The following is a 20,905-nucleotide window of genomic DNA, read 5'->3' as shown; positions in this document are numbered from 1 at the left end:
TTTATTTCAACTTCTTCAACTCCATGCTTCCTTTCTTTCATACTATCCATCATTCCACAGTTTTGTTTGAACTGCTTCTCCAGGGCAGCACCACGCGAGAAGGGAAAAGAGTGAATGAATAAAGCCCAGTCTCAGCTGGCAAGGATCTAAAGTTTTACTGGGAAGCTAAATCAGTTAAGAAGCAACTTTGTGTGTAACATGAACTTAGTATAAAATAACATTCTGCCAATATCCATGATATTTGAGTTCAGAACAATATTCAAAGACACTTTTTTTTTAATAAGGAGACATAAAATATTAAAATCTAATATTAAAAAAATCTAAGAAATATAGCAATGTAACTAGTTGGATGAGGTAATGTGGAGGTGACTTTTAGTTGGAATCTAAGTATTTTTATTTTACAGTAGACTATGTGCTAAATAATATTAAAAGACTGAGATAAGTTGGTTATAATAACGAGACTATTTTGTTTGATGTTGACTAATTGTATAGTGTTTTCAAGCTGGAACATACAATAATATGGTCAATTAAATTTTATAGCTTATTTTATAAACATATAATAAATACTTTTCAATGTTATATAAAATTAATTTAATTTTTAAAATGCTATCAATGTTGTCCTCTCTTTTTTGTCAATGTATGGGAAAAGGACTCATGTTGTCATCATCATCATCATCGTCACCATCACCATCATCATCATCATCATCATCATCATCCTTAAAGGTCAAAGCAAAAAGGCATTCCTCATAGTGATGCTCTTCTCAAGAAACATCACCCTGTCCATTTATTTAGACTTTTAATCAATACATAGGTTCTTACCACTCTGCAAGTTACTATTCACGTTAAAAGGAGTAAAAGTGCTAAACCTTCTTAGTTGCCTAAATAGCATTATATAGCGAAAGCATCTGATTAAAATGAGCACTAACTTCATTGGGACTTCTTGGTGTCACTAGCTATGGGCAGTTATGAAATATCTAAATATCAGAAAAATAAGTGATTATATATTTTTTCCTTTATTTGTTATTGTAAATGTTTTTAATTAATGAGCATTAAATACATGTATTGTACAGAGGTCTCCTGTTATCTTTACATTTGAAATTAGGAAGTCTTCTCCATATTGCAAATGTTCAAAAATAGCAGTTTAAAGGACAATTTCAAATAAACACAAATAATTTGACAATTAAAATCATAAGACCGATGGTTAACTAAGTGAAAATGGTGAATTTTATAATTATTATGTTCATTTTAAGATGAAATCTCTCAAATGTGTTTTGAATTATAATTAATGAGACTGTTTTGTCCTGCTGAGATTTCTAGACAGGATATAGGGCTTAATGGTAGTAGAATTTCTTGAATCAATCTGCCAATAATTAAACCTAGACTAAAGCATTAACTATCAATATGACTTTGGAAACATTTCTAACCTCTCCATGCCTCAGTCTCCTCACCTGTAGGAAGTATATTAGTAGCTACACTTAAGATTGTTATGAAGATTAAGTAAATTGATACATAGAAGATCAATGTAGAATAGTCCCTGATATGTAATGAGTACTATGTACATATTAGTTATTGTAAAAATTCATATGACCTAGACTTACTTTTTAAGACAATAATGAAATGAAAAAATGATTTTTATTATTTTTATTTTTAAAAATGTGTTCATAGGGTACTTCTAGATTAAACTATAATCTGTTATATATTATAATATAATAAAGTAGATAAGTGTGGTCATGTCACTTATTTTCCTTATCTCTATCCCATGTTAAAATATCACACTTTAATAACATACACTGCAATATTTACAAAGCCATTTAAAGATAGGAAAGAGGGTGCTTCCCACAGATAATACCTGACTCATTGAAAACAATATACAAGTTATAGTTGTTAATCAAATAACTAGGACATATTTACTGAGTCATTATTAACTCCTATTTAGGCACTGCGGTATATTAAAATAATTATAAGTTTTCCCCTTATCATAGATATAATATTTTGTACATGTGACTTAAGAATGCAAAGCTATTCTTTTATAATATGATAAAATGATTTTAAAATTAAGTATAACATTGTCCATATTATATAAAAGGGGGATTTGAATAATTTTGAAAAAATGAGATTGTATTTTGTAAAAAGTGATACTTCAGATGAGTTTTGAAAACTAAATAGGACTTTGCTATTTGGAAGAAAGGAAAAACATGGAGATATGGAGAAAACACAAAGCATGGGATAAGCAAGGCTGCCCACTAAAACTGCAGAATGATAAAGAATCCGTTGGACTTGAGTTGTGGATGTGTCATGATGACTAGTGAGAAATACAATTGATACACTAGAAATCCAGAATGACAGGAGACTTAAACAGTAATAAAAACTGTGTTTGAGAGAGTTTAGTCCTCTAACACTCAAAAAGGTTTGGAGATGAATGATGAGGGAGTCATAAAAGCAGCTGTGATTAGGTTGAATATGAGCAGGCACATGAGATGACATTAGGAGTTTTGTTGGTTTATTAAGTCACTGAAGGAACAAGAGAGGAATTTGAAAAAGACAAAAAAAAACATAGATTGGGGGTCATTAATAAAAAGGTAATTTACCAGTCTATGAGGGAAATATTTTTATATTTTATGTCTATATTTTATGGACAACTGTGGGTCAGTGTCTTTTATCCACTATATGTGACATCAGCAAAAGTAACAAAAATGCCACATACATGCACACACACACAAATCAAAGGGTAAAATGGATTACATAGCAAGTCAACAGATCAAGCAAAGCATAAATATCACATACTTATCATGGACCAGTGAATGTGCAATAGAGTTGGCAATAGGGTATTGTTGGGGTTATTTAAGACAGTGATTTTTATAGAATGAAGGGCACAAAAGTACAATTTAGTATGTAATTTAAAATATCACAACTTTATTAGAGATATGACTGTTGGGCCATCATCTGACATTTATCTTTTTATCTGATCAGTCAATTTGAGCTCATTGACCAGTCTTCACTAAATGACGCAGGAATCCAGTGGTCCTCAACATTGACTTCACATTAGAATTACTTTGAGTATTATTAAAAAAACAAAAACAAATAAACAAAAGTGATGTCCAGGGTCCTACCATAGAGTAAAATTGCATTAAAAGTATACATCTTTATTCTTTAAAAAAAGCTCCACAGTGATTTTAATCCATAGTGTAAGATGAGAACCATTGCTAAGTTAGTATTTTTTTTCCCTAATGGAATCTCTACTCAGGTACTATTCTTTAAAAAGTAATTAATTACGTTTACCTGGATGACATTGGTTAGTACAATTATATAGGTTTCAAGCGTACAGTTCCATAATACGTCATCTGGATATTGTGCTGTGAGTTTACCACTCAAAGTCAAAGCACTTAAATTGATGAAGTTTGAAAGAAGGTGAAGAGATTAGCCAAAGAGCGTATATGCATGACCCACAGACATGGACAGGAGTGTGGGCATTGCCTGAAGGAATCAGGAGGCTGGGTGGAGGGGGGCAAAGGGGAAAAATGGGGACAACTCTAAGAGCATAAACAATAAAATGCAATTTTAGAAAAGAGCAAAATAGAAGTTATTCTCATTTACTATACAATTGAATTTATAATACAGTATAACTCAGATGTTTCAGAACTATCTTTTTAAATAATCTTCCCATGAAAAATTCTACTTTGAGAATTTATTTATCCAATGTGATCACATTCACAGAATATATTAATCTTTTGTTAACTGGGTGTTCTGAAGAAACTACTGCACGCAAGTACAATGGCTAAGTAAACCATCATGGAAATTGCTAGAGGGCAAAGCCATTATTTTAGTTTTTATCATAATATCATAATTCTAGAATATGCGGGGTAAAATGCCGTAGTTTTACTTTGGCATTTGTAGACTAAATTGCTTTGTTATAGACCATATAAGAAGTGATAATAACCTTGAACTTTCTTCATAGGGTCTTATTTTTCTATTACAGCTTGAAAAATAGCAGGTACCCAGTTGACACTGTTAGAACTGTCCATGACTTCTTTACTGCCAATAATACTGGAAACTCTGGCACCAATACCCTGGGAATGCATTTCCAGAGATTTCACAATTTTGATAGTAATTAAAAATAAGATGTTAACTGTTGAAGTGTTAATATTTATAGTAATATGTCATTGAATATGAATATCAAACTTAATTACTTAATTATTTAATCCACAATAGAAAAACCATTTTTGTATTCATTATGGGTTATAGAAGTATATTTTACCTTTTTATATTTAAATTGTAATAACAATATATAAAATATGTTTTATGTAAAGTTTTATGTTAGTGTCCTTAATTTTCTGATTATATACATTTTGATTTTTTTTTCTCTTTTCTGTTACAGTAAATGAGGGAGGTATTAAAACAGCTTCCAATTTATGTCCAGATCCAGGTGAACCAGAAAATGGGAAGAGAGTTGGATCAGATTTCAGGTAATATTTTTAATTGTTTATTTCATTATTTTGTTAAAGTTTAATTTAAATCAAAAACTAGTAATAGTATAGAGATGAAGACACGGTGACTACAATGATAGCAGCTAGATTCTATTGATATGTTACTATTAATAATATTTCATTATTTTCAAGTGTCGAATAACATCAGAGAGCACATATGGAGTTTAAATGATTAATTTCTCATCATGTGCTAAGTGAAAATCATGGGATTAGTTTTGAAGGACATGAATTTGTATTTGAATTCTACTGCTAAGTGGTGTGTGTGTGCGTGTGTGTGTGTGTGTGTGTGTGTGTGAAGAGGTCACATAGGTTGTCATGATGAAGATGGATGCAGATTGTAGAAGAGAAGGTGAAAAAGGCAGAAGCAGCCGGGCCATGAGTGACCCCTTATTTTATATCCCAGAGATCTTACATTTTATCCAGAAAGTAATATATAATCTCTGTAGAGCTTTTCACATGGTAGCTAATAATAGCTATTATTTCTAAAATATATTCACACCAAGTACTTGCTTTATTGCTATACCCACCTGACCCATATTCCCAGATAACCACTATGTTTTTCATGTTCAAACCTCTTCATTATTTGGAATTATCTAAACATTTCAATATAAAAATTCAGTTGCTTGATCTTTACTGTTAGATAACTGAGGTGTGGATAGTACATCTGAGTAACAACCCCCTCCCTCTCAGGACTGCAATGTAGTTGGCCCAGACGCTCCTTGAGAAACACTGCTGTACAAAAAAATAAAAATAAAAAAAGATTTAAAAAAAGACCCATAATATAGAATATGTTTTAGCACAAAAAAATTCCTGGTTGTTTAGGATCATGATGTCCTTAATATTTTAGTCATTTTTTCATGTCTCCTCAGGCCCAAAGAAAAACTTAACACATGCATTCATTAAGTAGTTTGTCTTAGGGTTTCATGTTCTAACAACTTGACCCTATTGTGCACTTCATAACTTCTCAAAACTTGGAATAAGATTGGATATCACTGCTCTCATTTCCTGTTCTCAGTGAAATTGTGTGGTATTTGCTTTTTATCAAAGCAGCTACTGAAAATCCAGCTTCATGATAATATGATATCCATAAAAGAGATATAGTGATCTAATGTTGAACTATCTTAAGCCAGTAATCTGCGCAATGAATGATAGATGCCTGTATTTTCTTTTTTTTTTTTTAGTTTTAAATTTATTTTTTTAAAAATTACAAAGATAATACAATTTTCTTATATACCCCACATTCAGCTTCTCGTATTTAGTACCATCTTACTTTAATGTAGTCATCTTGTTACCATACATGTTAATGAACCAATACATATTTGCTAACTAAAATCCATACTGAATTGATATTTTCATAGTTTTTTCCTAATCTTTTTATTTTTTTTGTTTGTTTTTTTGTTTTTTTTTTGTTATTTTAATTAATTTATTTACTTTTTAAATACATTTGTCTCTGCCTTCCCCCCACCTCTTTCCCTTGCCCCCTCCCACCTTCCCTCCCTCAGCTCTTCCCCTTTGGTTTTGTCCATGAGTCCTTGCTATATGTTCCTTGACTTTCCCCTTCCCTTCCCTTTCCCTGCCCCCGCCCCTTCCCTCTTGTCTCTGTTGATTTCTTTTCCTTTCAGTGTTGCTGGTCATATTTTCCTTGCTTCTTTGCATTGTTGGTTAGGTTCCGCTTATAGGTGAGATCATATGGTATTTTCTTCAAAAGTTGAAAGCACACTGCAGTCCCTGTGTGCTCACTGCCGCAACCTGACATGCCCAACACAGTTTGGAAGCTGCCATTTTAGCCTATGAAGAAAGGTAGAAAAAAAAATCTGCAATAAAAATGGCTGCTGCCACTTTAATTTTGTACTTTGCTAATACCTGTTGCACGAACTACCTACTTCTGCATCCACTGCCAGAGTCCTGGCAAACAGTATGGGATAGGTAACCACACTGCAAATGTCAGTTGATCTCTCCAGGCTCTGCAGTTGAAACAGCGTGCCTTGTCCTACTGAACCTCTGCCTGCCTGTCTGCTGTCCTGGGGCTGTGCTTTAGATTCCCCTTAGTTCCCAGCTTTGTACTCTAGGGGCAAAACCGTCTTCAACTCCTCACTAGTTCATACTCCTGAACTCACTCATCTGAAACCAGTTTGACCCATGACACAGTTTGGAATTCTTCAAATAAAATCTAAAATAATGCAATTTTGTTTCTCAAATAAAATGAATAACTAATTTAAGGTAGCAGTTCACTTGCTCATTTCTATTTGCGTAGAAACCATGTGGAACTTTTCTCTGGTTTATGATTCTGAGATTTCGAGTAGGAGACAGGCTATTGTAAATCTCTGGTTCTGTGCGTTACAATCAGATCTCTGGCTGACTTAGTAGTTGAAGGAGAGGGAGCACAGAGACCGGGGAAGGATGATACATGCAGGACTATGTCTCCCCTAATGCTTATGGTAAGGCGGGTTATTACTAGCTGAGCTGTAACGTCATTGTATGTCCCATCCTTGTAGAATGCTCAGGGCCTATTTTTCTTTTAAAAGTTAAGAGAATCCATAGTCCAATCCAAAATTACAGAGATAGCCTGTATTGTCACACAGCCCAGGATAATATTTTATATAGCTATTTGTATTTTATTAAATAATTATTATTATAATCTTCCTGAATTTTATACCTGGGAAGTAAACCTCAGAAATTACCTAGTAATTTCCATGTTGCTCTCTACTCTTCAGAAAGCTGATACTGAGACTTGCCCACCATTTAATAAACCACTATTTCTTGTTTTTAGTTTTTGCTGGAAAGTTAAATTTACTGAGAGAAAAAAAACATTAATTACGATTTATTTTAATCAGGATTATGTAATTGTATGACATACATATTAGAACTGCCTTATAGCACAGTTATTTATGTTAAATGAGAATGGTTTGAAAGTTAAACACATCGAATTTAAATGTTAGACACTCTTTATTCATTAAAGAATCACAGCAGCATAAAAACATGAAGAAATATTTGAGGTATATTTGTGTTGGCAGATTTATTTTAATAAAAAACATTGATTCATGAAATGTAACAGCTATAATCATCTAGAGATAATCTAATCCAATCTACTTGAAACTTTTCTCAGTTGGCTATAATGTTGATAAACTGAATGTGAAAAATTGAGTTTATTTTATGTTATAGGCTTAATATGGCAGTGACAACTTACTATGCCAAATTTGCTCTACTAACATATGCAATAATTTATTGTTAATTTTTAGCATCTCCATATAGGCTTGAAGATACAAATATTAAATGCAGTAGTCAGTATCCAATCTAATTGCCCTTTCAATTTATAAATCATTGAGCATTCACAAACAATGAGGTAGTTGCTTTGGGTTTCCTCCTTGCACTTTAAATATTGCCTAAAAAATACCTTGTGGAATAGTCTTGCATAGTTTTATTTCTTTAGTGGGAAAATAAATGATATTTCTAACTGCTACAGGAGTTATAACAAATGGGAATTTATACAGGAAAGTGCTTTGTAAACTAGAATGTCCTATTCAAAAATTAATTCCTACTATTTTTAAAGGTTTATTCTAATATTTAAAAAAACTGATAATCTTGGATAATTTACAACACTGTTTCACAAGGTTCAGTTCATCTAAGTCTCTGGAATGTTTTCTTACTTTGATGTTAACTCTTTAAAACTCCCCTTCAATTACTTTATTCCTTTACATCAGTTATTCTTTTTTTTATTGTTGTTCAGTTACAGTTGTCCCACCTTTTTCCCCATTGCTCTCCCCTGCCCTGTACCTCACCAACTCCCGCAGTCGATCCACCCGCAATGTCCGTGCCCATGAGTCCTCTATTTGTGTTTCTTGGCTTGCCCTTCCCCTTCCTTCCCCCGCTAGCCCCCTCCACGCTCAGCTATTCTTAAACACAGGGTGACAGTCATTTGGGGGTCTTTTTACAGTTAATTGGTTATTAATAATAAAGTATAAAGGCTTTATCATAACTGAAACTTAAAAAAATTAGAGACAAGGTTCTTCTCATCGTATCTCTTAATTCATGCTGATATGAATGCAGGTGCATGAGGAAGCAGAGTAGAATAGCACAGGGTGCAGGTAGAGCTACTATAACGTGCAGAAGTGTGAGGCTAACTGGACTGGCCTATGCACGGCATTGTTTGCGAATGCCCGCATGCGGACTTCAAAAGAGCAGGCGGCAGAAGCCATTAAGAAGCTTACCAACCTGACCCCACAGCGTTAAAACTCCTCAGAACTCAATTGCGTGCGTGCGTGCGTGCGTGCGTGCGTGTGTGTGTTTTTCCCCCTGGTTTTATTTTACATTTTGATTTGCAGGGATTATATAATCAGAGATTCTAATACCTAATTTCATGAACCACTGTCTGTTCTATGGTTATAACAATAAAAATGATGCCACACATATTATATCTTCTCAGGTAATATTTTAAATGTTTATTAATCTTCATTAAGACACTCCTTACCTCATGTAAATATTCTGTCACAGAATAAAAGTTTTTGTTTAGATACTTAAATACATTTAATTTTGGCTCTTAAGTTTTTGTTTATATTGTAATTTTTTGAATAGCATGCCACTTCCTAACCCTTATTACTGCTAATAGTCAAAAGTACTCTTTATTAATTAATTTATTTTTTTCCATCAAAGAATTTCATTATCTAATCACATGCCTTTCTCTTATTTTATGAACCACTTATGGAGCTGTATGGCACTTCACTTGTAAAAACAATAGGTGCTTCACTTCCTACTGTTTATCAAGGACTGAACACCTATAAAAAAGTTATGTTCAATTAAGACACAATTTGATCTAGTAAATGTTGAATATAAGATGTAAATAAAACCCAACCACAGAAAAAATTCTTTCAGGGGCAAGCATTTATTTTGTAGACTCCAGAAAAAAAAAGAACAAATATCAAGATAAAAGTAAAAACTTCAGTTGCCTTTTTTTCACAAGTATACTAAATTTTAAAATCTTGATATTTTTGCCAGGTGTAATCAGCAAAGGTTTTCAAGGATTCTGAAGAGTTAAGTGCAGTTAACTTTGGAAGTTAAAGTACAGGACTTACGATAATAATTGTTTTATTTTTTTCTTCAATGTATAGAATTATAACTATTTTTAATGGTTTGTGTTTTAGCTGCGTTAGCTCTTTAATTAATGAAGAGCTATTCTCAATATAAAAATCCACTTTAATGTGCTCACTATGAAGAAACCCAAAACGCTAATTTGAAAGACTGTATGCTTTCAGTGTTCATTGCAGCATTATTTACAATAGCCAAGATTTCAAAGTAGCCCAAGTGTCTGTCAGGAGATGAGAGACAACAAAGCTGTGGCACATTGTTGTACAATGAAATCTATTCAGCTATAAAAAAAGAAAATATTATCTTTTAGGGCAGCATGGATGGGCCTCAAGAGTATTATACTAAGTGAAATAAGCCAGTCAGATGAACACAAATACCATATTGATTTCACTTAAATGTGAAATCTAATGAACAAACTAAATTAACAAACAAAAAATAAAAAAAAAAGTGCTCACCTAGTGCTCTTCTTTTTTTTTTTAATCCATCCCTTTGGTATATATTACTTTTTCTAGGATGTTACCCCATTTGGAATTGATCCATTTTGCAACCTCTTTTGTTGTTTCATAGAAGTATATCAATATGTGAATTAAAATCATAAGTAGTACTTATTCCTAGTGATAGTCAAATTTAAGTTGAAGTTAAATGAAGTATTGGCAAGGTGGGGACAGTTAGCGACATCACTGTCTGGAAATACTTTAAATTGTACACAAAGGACCAATTTGGTGGAGAATGAGAGGATAATAGTTGGTTTCAGTATTGATTGAAGTAATGAATGGCTTTTAACATTGCACTAGCCAAGGTACGCAGAACAATTTCCAAGCTGATCATAACCAACAGTGCAAAGAGGCATTAAATTAGACCAAAATATGAAGGTATGTGAATGCTGAATTAGATTTTCCTTGCATTTGACATAGACTTGGTTCTGCCAATGCTGTCTTTGTAAAGGAATGACATTAATTTATAAGAACAATGAAATGAGAAGCACATATAAAAAAACATGGTGTTCTTTTATTCTCCTTTGAAGAAAAGTTTTGGTATGTTGAACATCTTCTAAAATATCTGAAAAACGTATCAATAAAATTTAGAACCAGAAACAAAATAATTTAAAGTAAATTTATCATCTCCTTAGAATAAATAATATAAATGTGTAATTTTTTTTCAGCTTCCCAATAGATGAGTTAATAACATCACTTTAGCTTCCAGCTTAAAATGGCAGGTTGAATAATCATGAGAGAGAAAAAATGATTGAGGGTAGAAATAATAAGAGGAGAGGCATGCAAGTCCAAAACCAGGTAGAAAAATAGCCCTTCTAGTAGAGAAGACAATTGTTCTGTTTTCATAGGAAGGAAGGTGGAAACTATGAATGTCAATAAGAAGAGAACTGGAATTCTGAAATTACATTAAAATATGTTAACAATGTATATCTTAAAGTAATTTTCATCTTTTTATTGCTAATCATCTCAACATTTCATATAATAATCATAAATCACTTGTGTAATTTTGTGGGCTTTAATATTAAAGATTTTGTTTATTTACTGTAGAGAAAGGGAGGGAGAAAGAGAGGGAAAGAAACATCAGTGTGTGGTTGCTTCTTGTATGCCCCCCCGCAAAGGGGACCTGGCCCATAAACCAGGCATGTGCTCTGACTAAAAATAGAACCAGTAACCCTTTGGTTCACAGGTTGGTGCTCAATTCACTAAGCCACACCAGACAGGGTGAATTTTAAAAGGGAAAAATCATGCAGAAAAAAATGTTCTACTCTAAATATCATTTTGGTAGAAAATACCTCAGGTTTTCTATTGTGCAGTTAAATCATTTTTGAAATTACTAATGTAAGTACATTTAGAGAATCATTTTATTTTCAAAGATATTAAACTGATATTTCATGATATTTTTTATTTTTCTTCACATTTAGTATTTTTTAAAGAAATTATTTGCAAATAGCTTAATTTTTTAGGTCATTCATTATGCCTGGATATTTTCTACCTGTACAGTGATAATTTAAAAAATATACAACTGCTTTAAGTGAGGACTTTCTGCATCCTACAGGACATTATCAGACATTTAAATCAAACAAAAAACAAAAATTAAAAAATATACTTAAATACATTTTAATCATTTTTATTGCATTTATTTGGGTGACATTGGTTAATAAAAGTATACAGGTTTCAGGTATGCAATTCTACAACACATCACCTGTACACCGTGTTGTGGGTTTACCACCCAAGACAAGTCTCCTCCCATCTCCTATTATCTGCCCTTTCCTCCCTTCAACCTGCCCTCACCCTCCTTTTCCTCTTGGAATCACCAGATGGTTGTCTGCATTTTTAAATTTTTTTATTTGATCCCTCCACCTTTTCATCCAACCCCCAACACCTTCCACTCTGACAGCAATCAGTCTGCCCTTTGTATTTATGAGTCTTTTTCTCTTTTGTTAGTTGATTTTGTTCACTAGATTCCATGAGTGGAATCCTAAGATACTTGTCTTTCTCTGAATGGCTTGTTTTACTTAGCATAATGCTCTCTAGGTCCATTCATGCTGTAGCAAAGGGTAAGATTTTCTTCTTTTTAGTGATCAAGTAGTATTTCATTGTGTAAATGGACCGCATCTTTTTTAAAAAGTTACTCATCCATAGCCAAGGAAACCTAAAACACTAATTCAAAAGATTATATGTACCCCAGCGTTTATTGTAACATTATTTACAATAGCCAAGATTTGGAAGCAACCCAAGTTCACTCTTGTTATAATGCTCTAAGGATTCCTTGTTCTTTATTTCTTAAATCCTCTTCTCTGACCCAACCACCATCATTTGTTCTTCCTATCTCTATATTAGTTCATATTTTATTTCTTCATGTATATAAAATGATGTTAGCTGTCTTGTGTAAAAATAGAGAAATATTATATATTTTGAAAAATCCATATTCTTTCACTGAGAGCTTTGATATTATAGTGTGCTTTGCAAAAATTACTATAGTTTTTTAAAAATATCATATCACCATAGAGAAGCATAATCATGATGAAGAGCAACACTTGTTTTCCAAACTATGGCATTGCATATCATATGCTTGATGATTTGATACTTTCCAATTAAAAATGTGTTCAGTCATTTATTTTGGGATGTGCTATCAGGTTGACTGGGCTACTAAGGTAGAAGCTTGTATGAGCTGGGCTTCTACTTAGCTGTTTCTTCAGTAGTGACAGAAATTACAGTGTGTACAGCTCATCTTTACTGTCACTACAGTATAGCTACTTTCCTAGAAATACATATTTTTCATGAAGTTTAGTTGAAAGCTGTCTTTCACTGGGATTCACATATTAAATCAGTTCATATAAAGGAAATGGTGCATTTGTTCACGATACCAAGTGCCTGGATATTTTTGAGTCCAGATGCTAATGAAAAGACTGGTTATTTAATTGATTTTTTTCCTCTCTGTGCCATTTAGTACTTTTATATTTTTGGTCTAGAATATGTTGAAGCTTAGCTGTGATCCTGGATGGTGGTGCTTGCAGATATCAAATAAAGAGTCTTTCTTTCAACAGTGGGGAAGAATTTTATGACTTTCTCAATTATTTCCAGTTTGAGGAAGATAATTTAGTGTTCAAAATGTGTTAGTTCCTATGTACTTTATAAATTATATTTCATTATGTGATCACAGCAGATGAGGAAGCTTGGAGAGATTTTTCTTTTTTCAAAGCCTAAAAGCTGAGAAAGGGAAGAGTTAGGGTTTCAAAGATCTCTATGACTCTGTAGCTTAAACTGTTAACTGCAGTTCTAAACTAGCTTCCCCAGCACATTGAATGAAGAAAACATTGTTGAGGTTGTTAATCTTTGGGTAGAGGAGAGGGTATTTGATGCAAAGACCATCACTGGCCAGTCTGTGGTATAGTAGCAACTCACTTATTATTACTAGTTGTCTGTCTTCAGGGTCAGTGAATTTGTTTGCTATAATCAAAAGAAGCAAGCTCAAACACTTGTTACAAGATGCAATTATTTGAAGCAAGAAGAGCCTGGTTAAATAAGAATACTGTAATCATCTGTAACAAATTGAGTGACTTTTACAGAATCATCAATTCATTAACTTAGTGAGAAAATAGTAATTAAAATTACTTCTGTGGATCAGGCCTATACTAAAGCATTCTATTAAAAAAAAGAAGAAAGTTTTGCCCTGGCTGGTGTGGCTTAGCGGATTGTGCATCTGCCTATGAACCAAAGGGTCACCAGTTTGATTCCCAGTTAGGGCACATGCCTGGGTTGAGGCCCAGGTCCCCGGTGGGGAGTGCATGAGAGGCAACCACTTATTGGTGTTTCTCACCCTCTCTTCCTCCATCCCTTCCCCTCTGCCTGAAAATAAATAAAATTAAAAAATCTTAAAAAAAACATTTTACCATCATTAGTTTCTGAAAACTACCCTCATAGTACAAGTCACCATCATATCATCTCCATGAGAGCTAGGATTGCTGCAATAAATTATTAACCATTCCCCCTGATTCTACCTTTACCCCTTAAAGGTTATTTTTCACCCAGCAGCCAGTATTATCACTTTAAAACATAAAGTTACATGATGCCATTCCTTTGGCTGTCAGTCCTACAGTTGCTGTTTAATTCCCTCAGAGGAAAGGTTAAAATCCTTACCATGGCCTACACAAATCCATAAATGATCTGACCCCGCTCTCTAACTGCTTCTTTAACTTAATTTTATACTCCTGTCTTCTTCATTTTCTGTGCTCTCATCACATTACTTTCTTTCCGTTACTGGAACACACCAAATGTGTCAGGAGGTGGGAGGTGAGTGCATGTGGGTTATAAGCCATTGAAATAGCCTTGAGACCGTATTTTACCCAAGAGTAACTTTGTCCAGTTATAGGGATATGTTATCTCTGGATTAGGCCATTTTAGATAATGAATTTAAACTATTAAAAATACTTATTTCATTTATTACATATATTAAAAAGCATTTATTCACTCTCAGACACCATATATTGATTGATTGGTTGATTGAATATTAGAATATATATGACAAGTTAAGAAACAAAACAGAGGAATGCTGGGAGTTTTTCTAGTAGGATAAGAGACACAAGTACACAAATAAATATTCCATGCATCTTATTGTGTAAAGGAAATAATGAGGAAGATGATTCCATAAAATGGGAGTGTTTGTTTTATAGAGAATAGTCAAGGAGGAACTTGTAAGTAAGGTGACATGTGAAGAAAAATCAGAAATGAGGATGTGACAGAGGCACACTTCATGAAAAACATTTCCCAGACTGATGTAAGAGCAGTGTAAAGACCCTGAGGCAGGTGAATGCTTCATATTTTCAACCCAGGGCAAAAAAGTCAGTGTGGCTAATGAACAGAGCTTGAAGGAGAAAGTGGTAGGAAATGTATTCTGAAAATTAGCCTGGGCAGACCACATAAGCCTTTATAAGGACACTCACTTTACTTGAGTGAAATGGGGAAGCATTAGAAGGTTTGATGCACAGGAATGGCATAATTTGAACCATTTTCTTAAAAAGATTTCTGCGGGGTCCTCTTTTTTGTGGCACCTGGAGGTGGCTGGCTGCTTCAAGATGAAGCTGAATATCTCTTTCCCGGCCACGTGCTGCCCGTGGTCGATGAACGCAAACCCTGTACCTATTATGAGAAGTTTATGGCCACAGAAGTTGCTGCTGATGCTCTGGGTGAACAGTGGAAGGGTTATGTGGTCCAGATCAGTAGTGGGAACAATGAACAAGGTTTCCCCATGAAGCAGGGTGCTGTGACCCATGGCCGTGTCCGCCTGCTGCTGAGCAAGGGGCACTCCTCTTCCAGACCAAGGAGGACTGGGGAGGGAAAGCACACAGCTGTTTGGGGTTGCACTGTGGATGCCAGTCTTAGTGTTCTCAACGTGGTCATTGTCAAAAAAGGGGAGAAAGACATTCTGGCCTCGCTGGTACTACTGTGCCTCATCGTCTGGGGCCCAAAAGAGCTGGCAGAATTGGCACACTTTTCAACCTCTTTAAGGAAGATGATGTCTGCCAGTATGTTATGAGAAAGCCCCTAAACAAAGAATGTAAGAAACCTAGGACCAAAGCACTGAAGATTCAGCGTCTTGTTACTCCACGTGTGTGCAACACAAACATCAGCATATTGCTCTAAAGAAACAACATATCAAGAAAAATAAGGAAGAGGCTGCAGAATATGCTAAACTTTTAGCTAAGAGGGTGAAGGAGGCCAAAGAAAACTGCCAGGAACAGATTGCCAAGAGATGTGGGCTGTTCTCTCTGAGAAATTCTACCTATAAGTTTGATTCCAGTCAACAATTACATCTTCTAAGAGTAACAAATAAGTTATTAAGAAAAAACATTTTAAAAAAGATTGGTATGGATGCTATGTTAAGGATAGATTTCAGGGAGTCAAGAACAGAAACAGGAAACCAACACATAGCAAACGGCATAACGCAGATGAGAAATTATGGTCCCTCAGATCAGGATGGTGATACTTTAGGGGTTGAGAAATGTTAGGTTTCTGAGTTTGGAAGTGTAGCTAACAGGATTTGTTCTATGGGGGTGGGTATGAAAAGTAAGAGGAAAAAAGGTGAGTCAAGAATGACTCCACTGTTTTTGGCCTTCATCCAGAAGGAAGAAGAAGTAGAAGTAGTGGAAGAAGTGGAGGAAGTAGAGAATTAACCATTGGGCACATCTGTAAGGCTGCTCAGGCTACCGGGTCGTCTCAATGAACCTTAGAGTCATTAAGAAGTCCAAGAAGACTCTCAAGATAATCCATTTCTTGTTATATGGGTGTTTAATTCACGATAATTCAGTGCGCTGCATATTTTTTGTACACTTGTATGAATTTGTGTTTCATTTAATGTGAAACCACATTTTAAAAAGAAAGAGAGAGGGAGAAAACGAGAATGGCTCTGGGGAAAATAGATTCGAATGCCTAGATTTTTCCCTATACTAAACCTAGCTGTGCTTTGCCGTGCCAGGCCTTACTTCAGGTCTTTTATCATCTTTAGCCTAGACGAGAGGTGAGTCAAATTTTTCTTCAAAGGGTTAGCTAGTAAACATTTTATACTTTGTAGGCCAAAGAGTCACCACTGTTGCTACTCAACTCTTGACACTGTAGCCGTAGGTAGTACGTCAATGAAAGAGGATGGCTGTGTTCCAATAAAATTTTATTTATGGACATTGAAATGTGAACTTAATGTAATTTTTACATTTCATAAAATGGCATTTTTGGTGATTGTTTTCAAAAGTTCAAAAGTATAAAGACTATTGGACCAGATTTGGCCTGCAGGACATAGTTTGCCAACACTGGGTGTAAATTATTTGAGGTCTGGCCTCCCTTTCTCTGTTAGCCTTCCTTTTAAACTCTTCTCCACATTGTTCCTACAGCACAAATGTGACCATGCAGACCCCTGCATGACAAGCTCAGGGACTGCATAGGCACAGGCTGCGTGAGAGGGTGCAAGGAAGGCCCTCTGGGCAGGAGGGGTCAGCATGGCAAGTGCAGAGACTCTCCGCTGCTAGAAGTGCTCCTCACGCACGGTGCTGTTGAGAGACGAGGTGTGCAAGTTGCCAGGGACTTAACTGCTGGAGGGCTGTGTGCGTCATGTTAAGGAAATTAAATATATATATATATATATATATATATATATATATATATACTTTTTTTTTTGCTGGCGAATTGCTATTTAAGGATTTTATGAAAGAAAATGCATGGCCATTTTTTTATTTCAGGAAAAAAAACATTTCTTACTTTTATCAGTTAGGGCTTTTAAAAATGATCATTTTAGTATCTTTGCTTTTAGTGGAAAGAGAAGTAAAATCCAAATTGCAACAGGGTAGATAACAAAAGGTGGGTGAATTTTGTATGAAAAATTGGCAGTTTTGCAGCCCTAGATATATATAAAAACATATACATATAGTAATGGATGTGCGAGTATGTGTCCAAATCAATACACATATCAGCACCTGCTAGAGAAGTGCTATCATGGGGCATGAACACAAGCGCTGCTGTTCACGTTAGGGAATCCACCTTTTGCTTCACATTGGCTACCTGCTTAGGATAGGACACTTACTCAATTATTTAATCTTCGCTTGTAATTAATAACAAGATAATTAAACTCAACAACAGTTTTATACAATCCCTACCAGTATCTGCATGTTAAAATCTGTTTATGACTTTTATTATACATTTACTCAAATTATTTTTATATGCTTTTTCACAGTAGAAAAATTCTCTCACTGTGGGACATTTTTGACCTTTTGGATAGTGCCGGTAGAAGGGGAGTTTAGTCTTTATGCTGTATGCTTCTAATCCTGTCTTCTAATCCTTTGTTCAATTTTAGCCTTGGATCAACTGTGCAGTTTTCTTGTGACGAAGACTATGTCCTACAGGGCGCTAAGAGCATCACTTGCCAACGGATAGCTGAAGTCTTTGCTGCTTGGAGTGATCACAGGCCTGTGTGTAAAGGTAAAGAAAAGTCTTTGAAATGAAAGTGTTCTCTTAACACATTTTAATAGTTAAAACTTTGTTCTATGGAGTGTACATTTTAATTAAATCTTTGAGGTGTAATGGAGTCTTTTAGGAAATTTTTAGCTCCTGTGTTTGACAATATTAATTGAAAATCTGTAATATATGAACCACTGTGTTAGGTTTCCAAGGAGTTCCCAATCTAATAATCATATAGCAACAGATTGGAACATAAAATATGTAATATAAGGCTCTGGTGACTTCGTTGGCTTTTTTTTTAAATCACAGATTACCTTGTATAGGCTTTGATGTGGGTGTGAGGAGCTTATTAAACCATAATTCTATCTCCACTTTTACAATTTGCCATTTTAACTGCTTATGTGTCCAATAGCAGTGGCATCGATGGCAGTGGATGTGAGACCCAGGTTCTGCAGTTAGTTACCTTAATGTGAGGTGGATAATGGGTGTTCTAGCTTTTGTATTACCAGGAAATAGCAGATAATATTTACTTCCAACCCCTTTCTGCAAATTAAATATTTCCTTCTAAATTAAGTGCCGTCCCCCTTTTTTTTTTCCTGAACTTTATTAAGCTGTGTTAGAAAATGAACACTCCTTCCTCCTAGCCTCCTGGCCCCTTGATTGCTTATTTGTTGTTGGTATTTGTAGTTATGATGTCTCTGCATCTTTCAGTGTCTTCATACTCAAAACTGTGTTAGCTCTCTGCCTCAGAGAACGTTTTTACTAATTCACCGCAGCCTGGAGATTCCTCTTAGAGAGAATGAGGGTGATGTAGCAGGATAGAGAAGGGAGACATTTGAGAGCTACAGTAAGGGGACAAAAACAAGCTACTTGACATCTGACTACATAGGAAATAAGAAAGGGGCAAGATAAAGCCAAAGATGAATGTTCATGCCTACGAGACTAGAAAAATCTCATGCTTTTAGAAGTATGAAGGAACTGAAAAATCGAGTTATACAGGAGATTATCCACCGTTACAACAGCACCAATTTTTAGACACTTGTATGTGCCAGGGATGGTTCACGACTACATATACTCTTTCTCTTTTGATCCTCAAAACAAACTGAGGGGGGCATTTTCATATCCATCGTAGAGATGAGGAATATAAGGCCTAGAGAGCACCAGTTTCTTCCCCAAGCTCAAATACCTGGAAAACAGCAAAGCTTTTAATAAGGCTGTCTAGGAATGGAGAAAAAGACAGATTTCAGAACACTAAAGAGAGAGCAGGAAATGATTCAATGGAAGCAACAGGTATATTCCACTCACTTGGCAATGGCAACCCCAAATAAGAATAACCTAGATTTTTCCCAGGTTTAAGTAAAACTTCCCAGTTAGATGGAGATGTTTATTCATTATTGTTCTGGTTTTGAAAGGCTTACATAATGAGATATAGTGCAATAGCATCAAAATAAGCAAATATCTAAATAGAGATAACGCTTACATACAAGTTGATAAATAGCTTTCAAGGATGTTTTACATACTAGACAAGTATGAGAGCTGCCTAGCAAACAGGGAAACCTGATTGGTTTACATCGGCACCATTGTACATGAAATGCACACATAACAATGGCAAGACAAAAGCAAACTTTTGCCCTGGCTGTGGCGTCTGAAATGTATTACATTGTTCTTTATAAAGTGAGCACTGAGTAGTAAGTGCAGTGGGAGTTACTTTCATCCGATGACAAATACAACAGGTCACTGGATGAGGCTGATTTTTATGATTTCTTTTTTTTTTAATTTTATTTAAATTTATTTTTTCAAATACATTTGTCTCTGCCTCCCCCCCCCCACCACTTTCCCTTGCCCCCTCCCTCTTTCCCTCCGTCAGCTCTTCCCTTTTGGTTTTGTCCCTGAGTCCTTGCTGTATGTTCCTTGACTTTCCCCTTCCCTTTCTTTTCCCCGCCCCCCCTCCCTCCTTCCCTCTTGTCTCTGTTGATTTCTTTTCCTTTCAGTGTTAGTGGTTTTATTTTCCTTGCATCTTTGTATTGTTGGTTAGGTTCCTTCCACTCAAGACAAATTATAGCTATGAGGGACGATCTATTGAAAATTATGTTTTTAAAACGGTGCGATCTAAGTGTCCTGCTTCATTAGATGTGTAAATTTTTTGAAGGCAAAAAAAAAAAAAATGGGAAATTAGAGAATAGACTTAACAAAAAGAGATTAATGTTACTGAAGAAACAAAAATCTTGTACAAGAAGAAAAGTTATAGCCAGATCATGGACTTTAAGGTCTACATAAAGTAAGATTGAGACTATAAACCATCTTTTTTCATTCAGTCCTCTCAATTCAATAAAAGAATATACTCATTGTAAATTGTTCAAAGGCAGAATTGTTACATTATTTTATTTTTCATAAACCCTATAGCAAAAAGAATAACTCTGTACTGCCTTGAATATTAAGATATATTTGCTGAATATTAATATATGATTATTTTTCTTCAGTTCTTAGATGAAATATACATATACACAACTATTCAGCAATATATATACACACACATATATATATTCAGAATTCAACAGGCAGCTGTTATTAACTGGGAGATATAAAATTTGCATGTTCAAGATTTATATATTGATATCATTTCATCTAAATTTTACCTTTGTCTTCAGATATTAATCATTTATACATAGCTTTATTTGCTGATTGCATGCAAGGCACATATGTGTATGCTTTATAAAGTCCATTTTACTATTAGAAATTACTGGCTGTGTTGCTAGAAATGGTAATGGAGGGAACATGCTGAAATAGTAATTGAAGTTTTGAAATGACTATCTACTGTGAGTCTGAACGAAGAATAGTTTTCATGTCTCATGGGTGCTCGGACAGAATAAATATGCTTTTCTCCAGACAGCAGCATAAATA

The 20,905-nt window shown here is 34.6% G+C and overlaps 1 protein-coding gene across 3 annotated transcripts in view; it reads left to right on the top strand.

Annotated features, from left to right (window-relative positions):
* CSMD3 (CUB and Sushi multiple domains 3) overlaps positions 1–20,905 on the top strand; it is a 929,671-nt gene that overhangs the window by 360,708 nt on the left and 548,058 nt on the right. For all 3 annotated transcript variants that reach the window (XM_054590414.1, XM_054590413.1, XM_054590412.1), the window contains 2 exons: positions 4,376–4,463; positions 17,901–18,025. In XM_054590414.1, coding sequence (XP_054446389.1) covers positions 4,376–4,463; positions 17,901–18,025 — 213 coding nt within the window. The remainder of the gene's footprint in view (positions 1–4,375; positions 4,464–17,900; positions 18,026–20,905) is intronic.

This window comes from Pteronotus mesoamericanus, unplaced genomic scaffold (assembly GCF_021234165.1).
Source record: "Pteronotus mesoamericanus isolate MK-2021 breed Mesoamerican mustached bat unplaced genomic scaffold, CSHL_Meso_final scaffold_174, whole genome shotgun sequence".
Lineage (NCBI taxonomy): Eukaryota > Metazoa > Chordata > Mammalia > Chiroptera > Mormoopidae > Pteronotus > Pteronotus mesoamericanus.
Note: the sequence above shows the minus strand (reverse complement) of the source record. Positions and strands in the feature narration are given on the sequence as shown.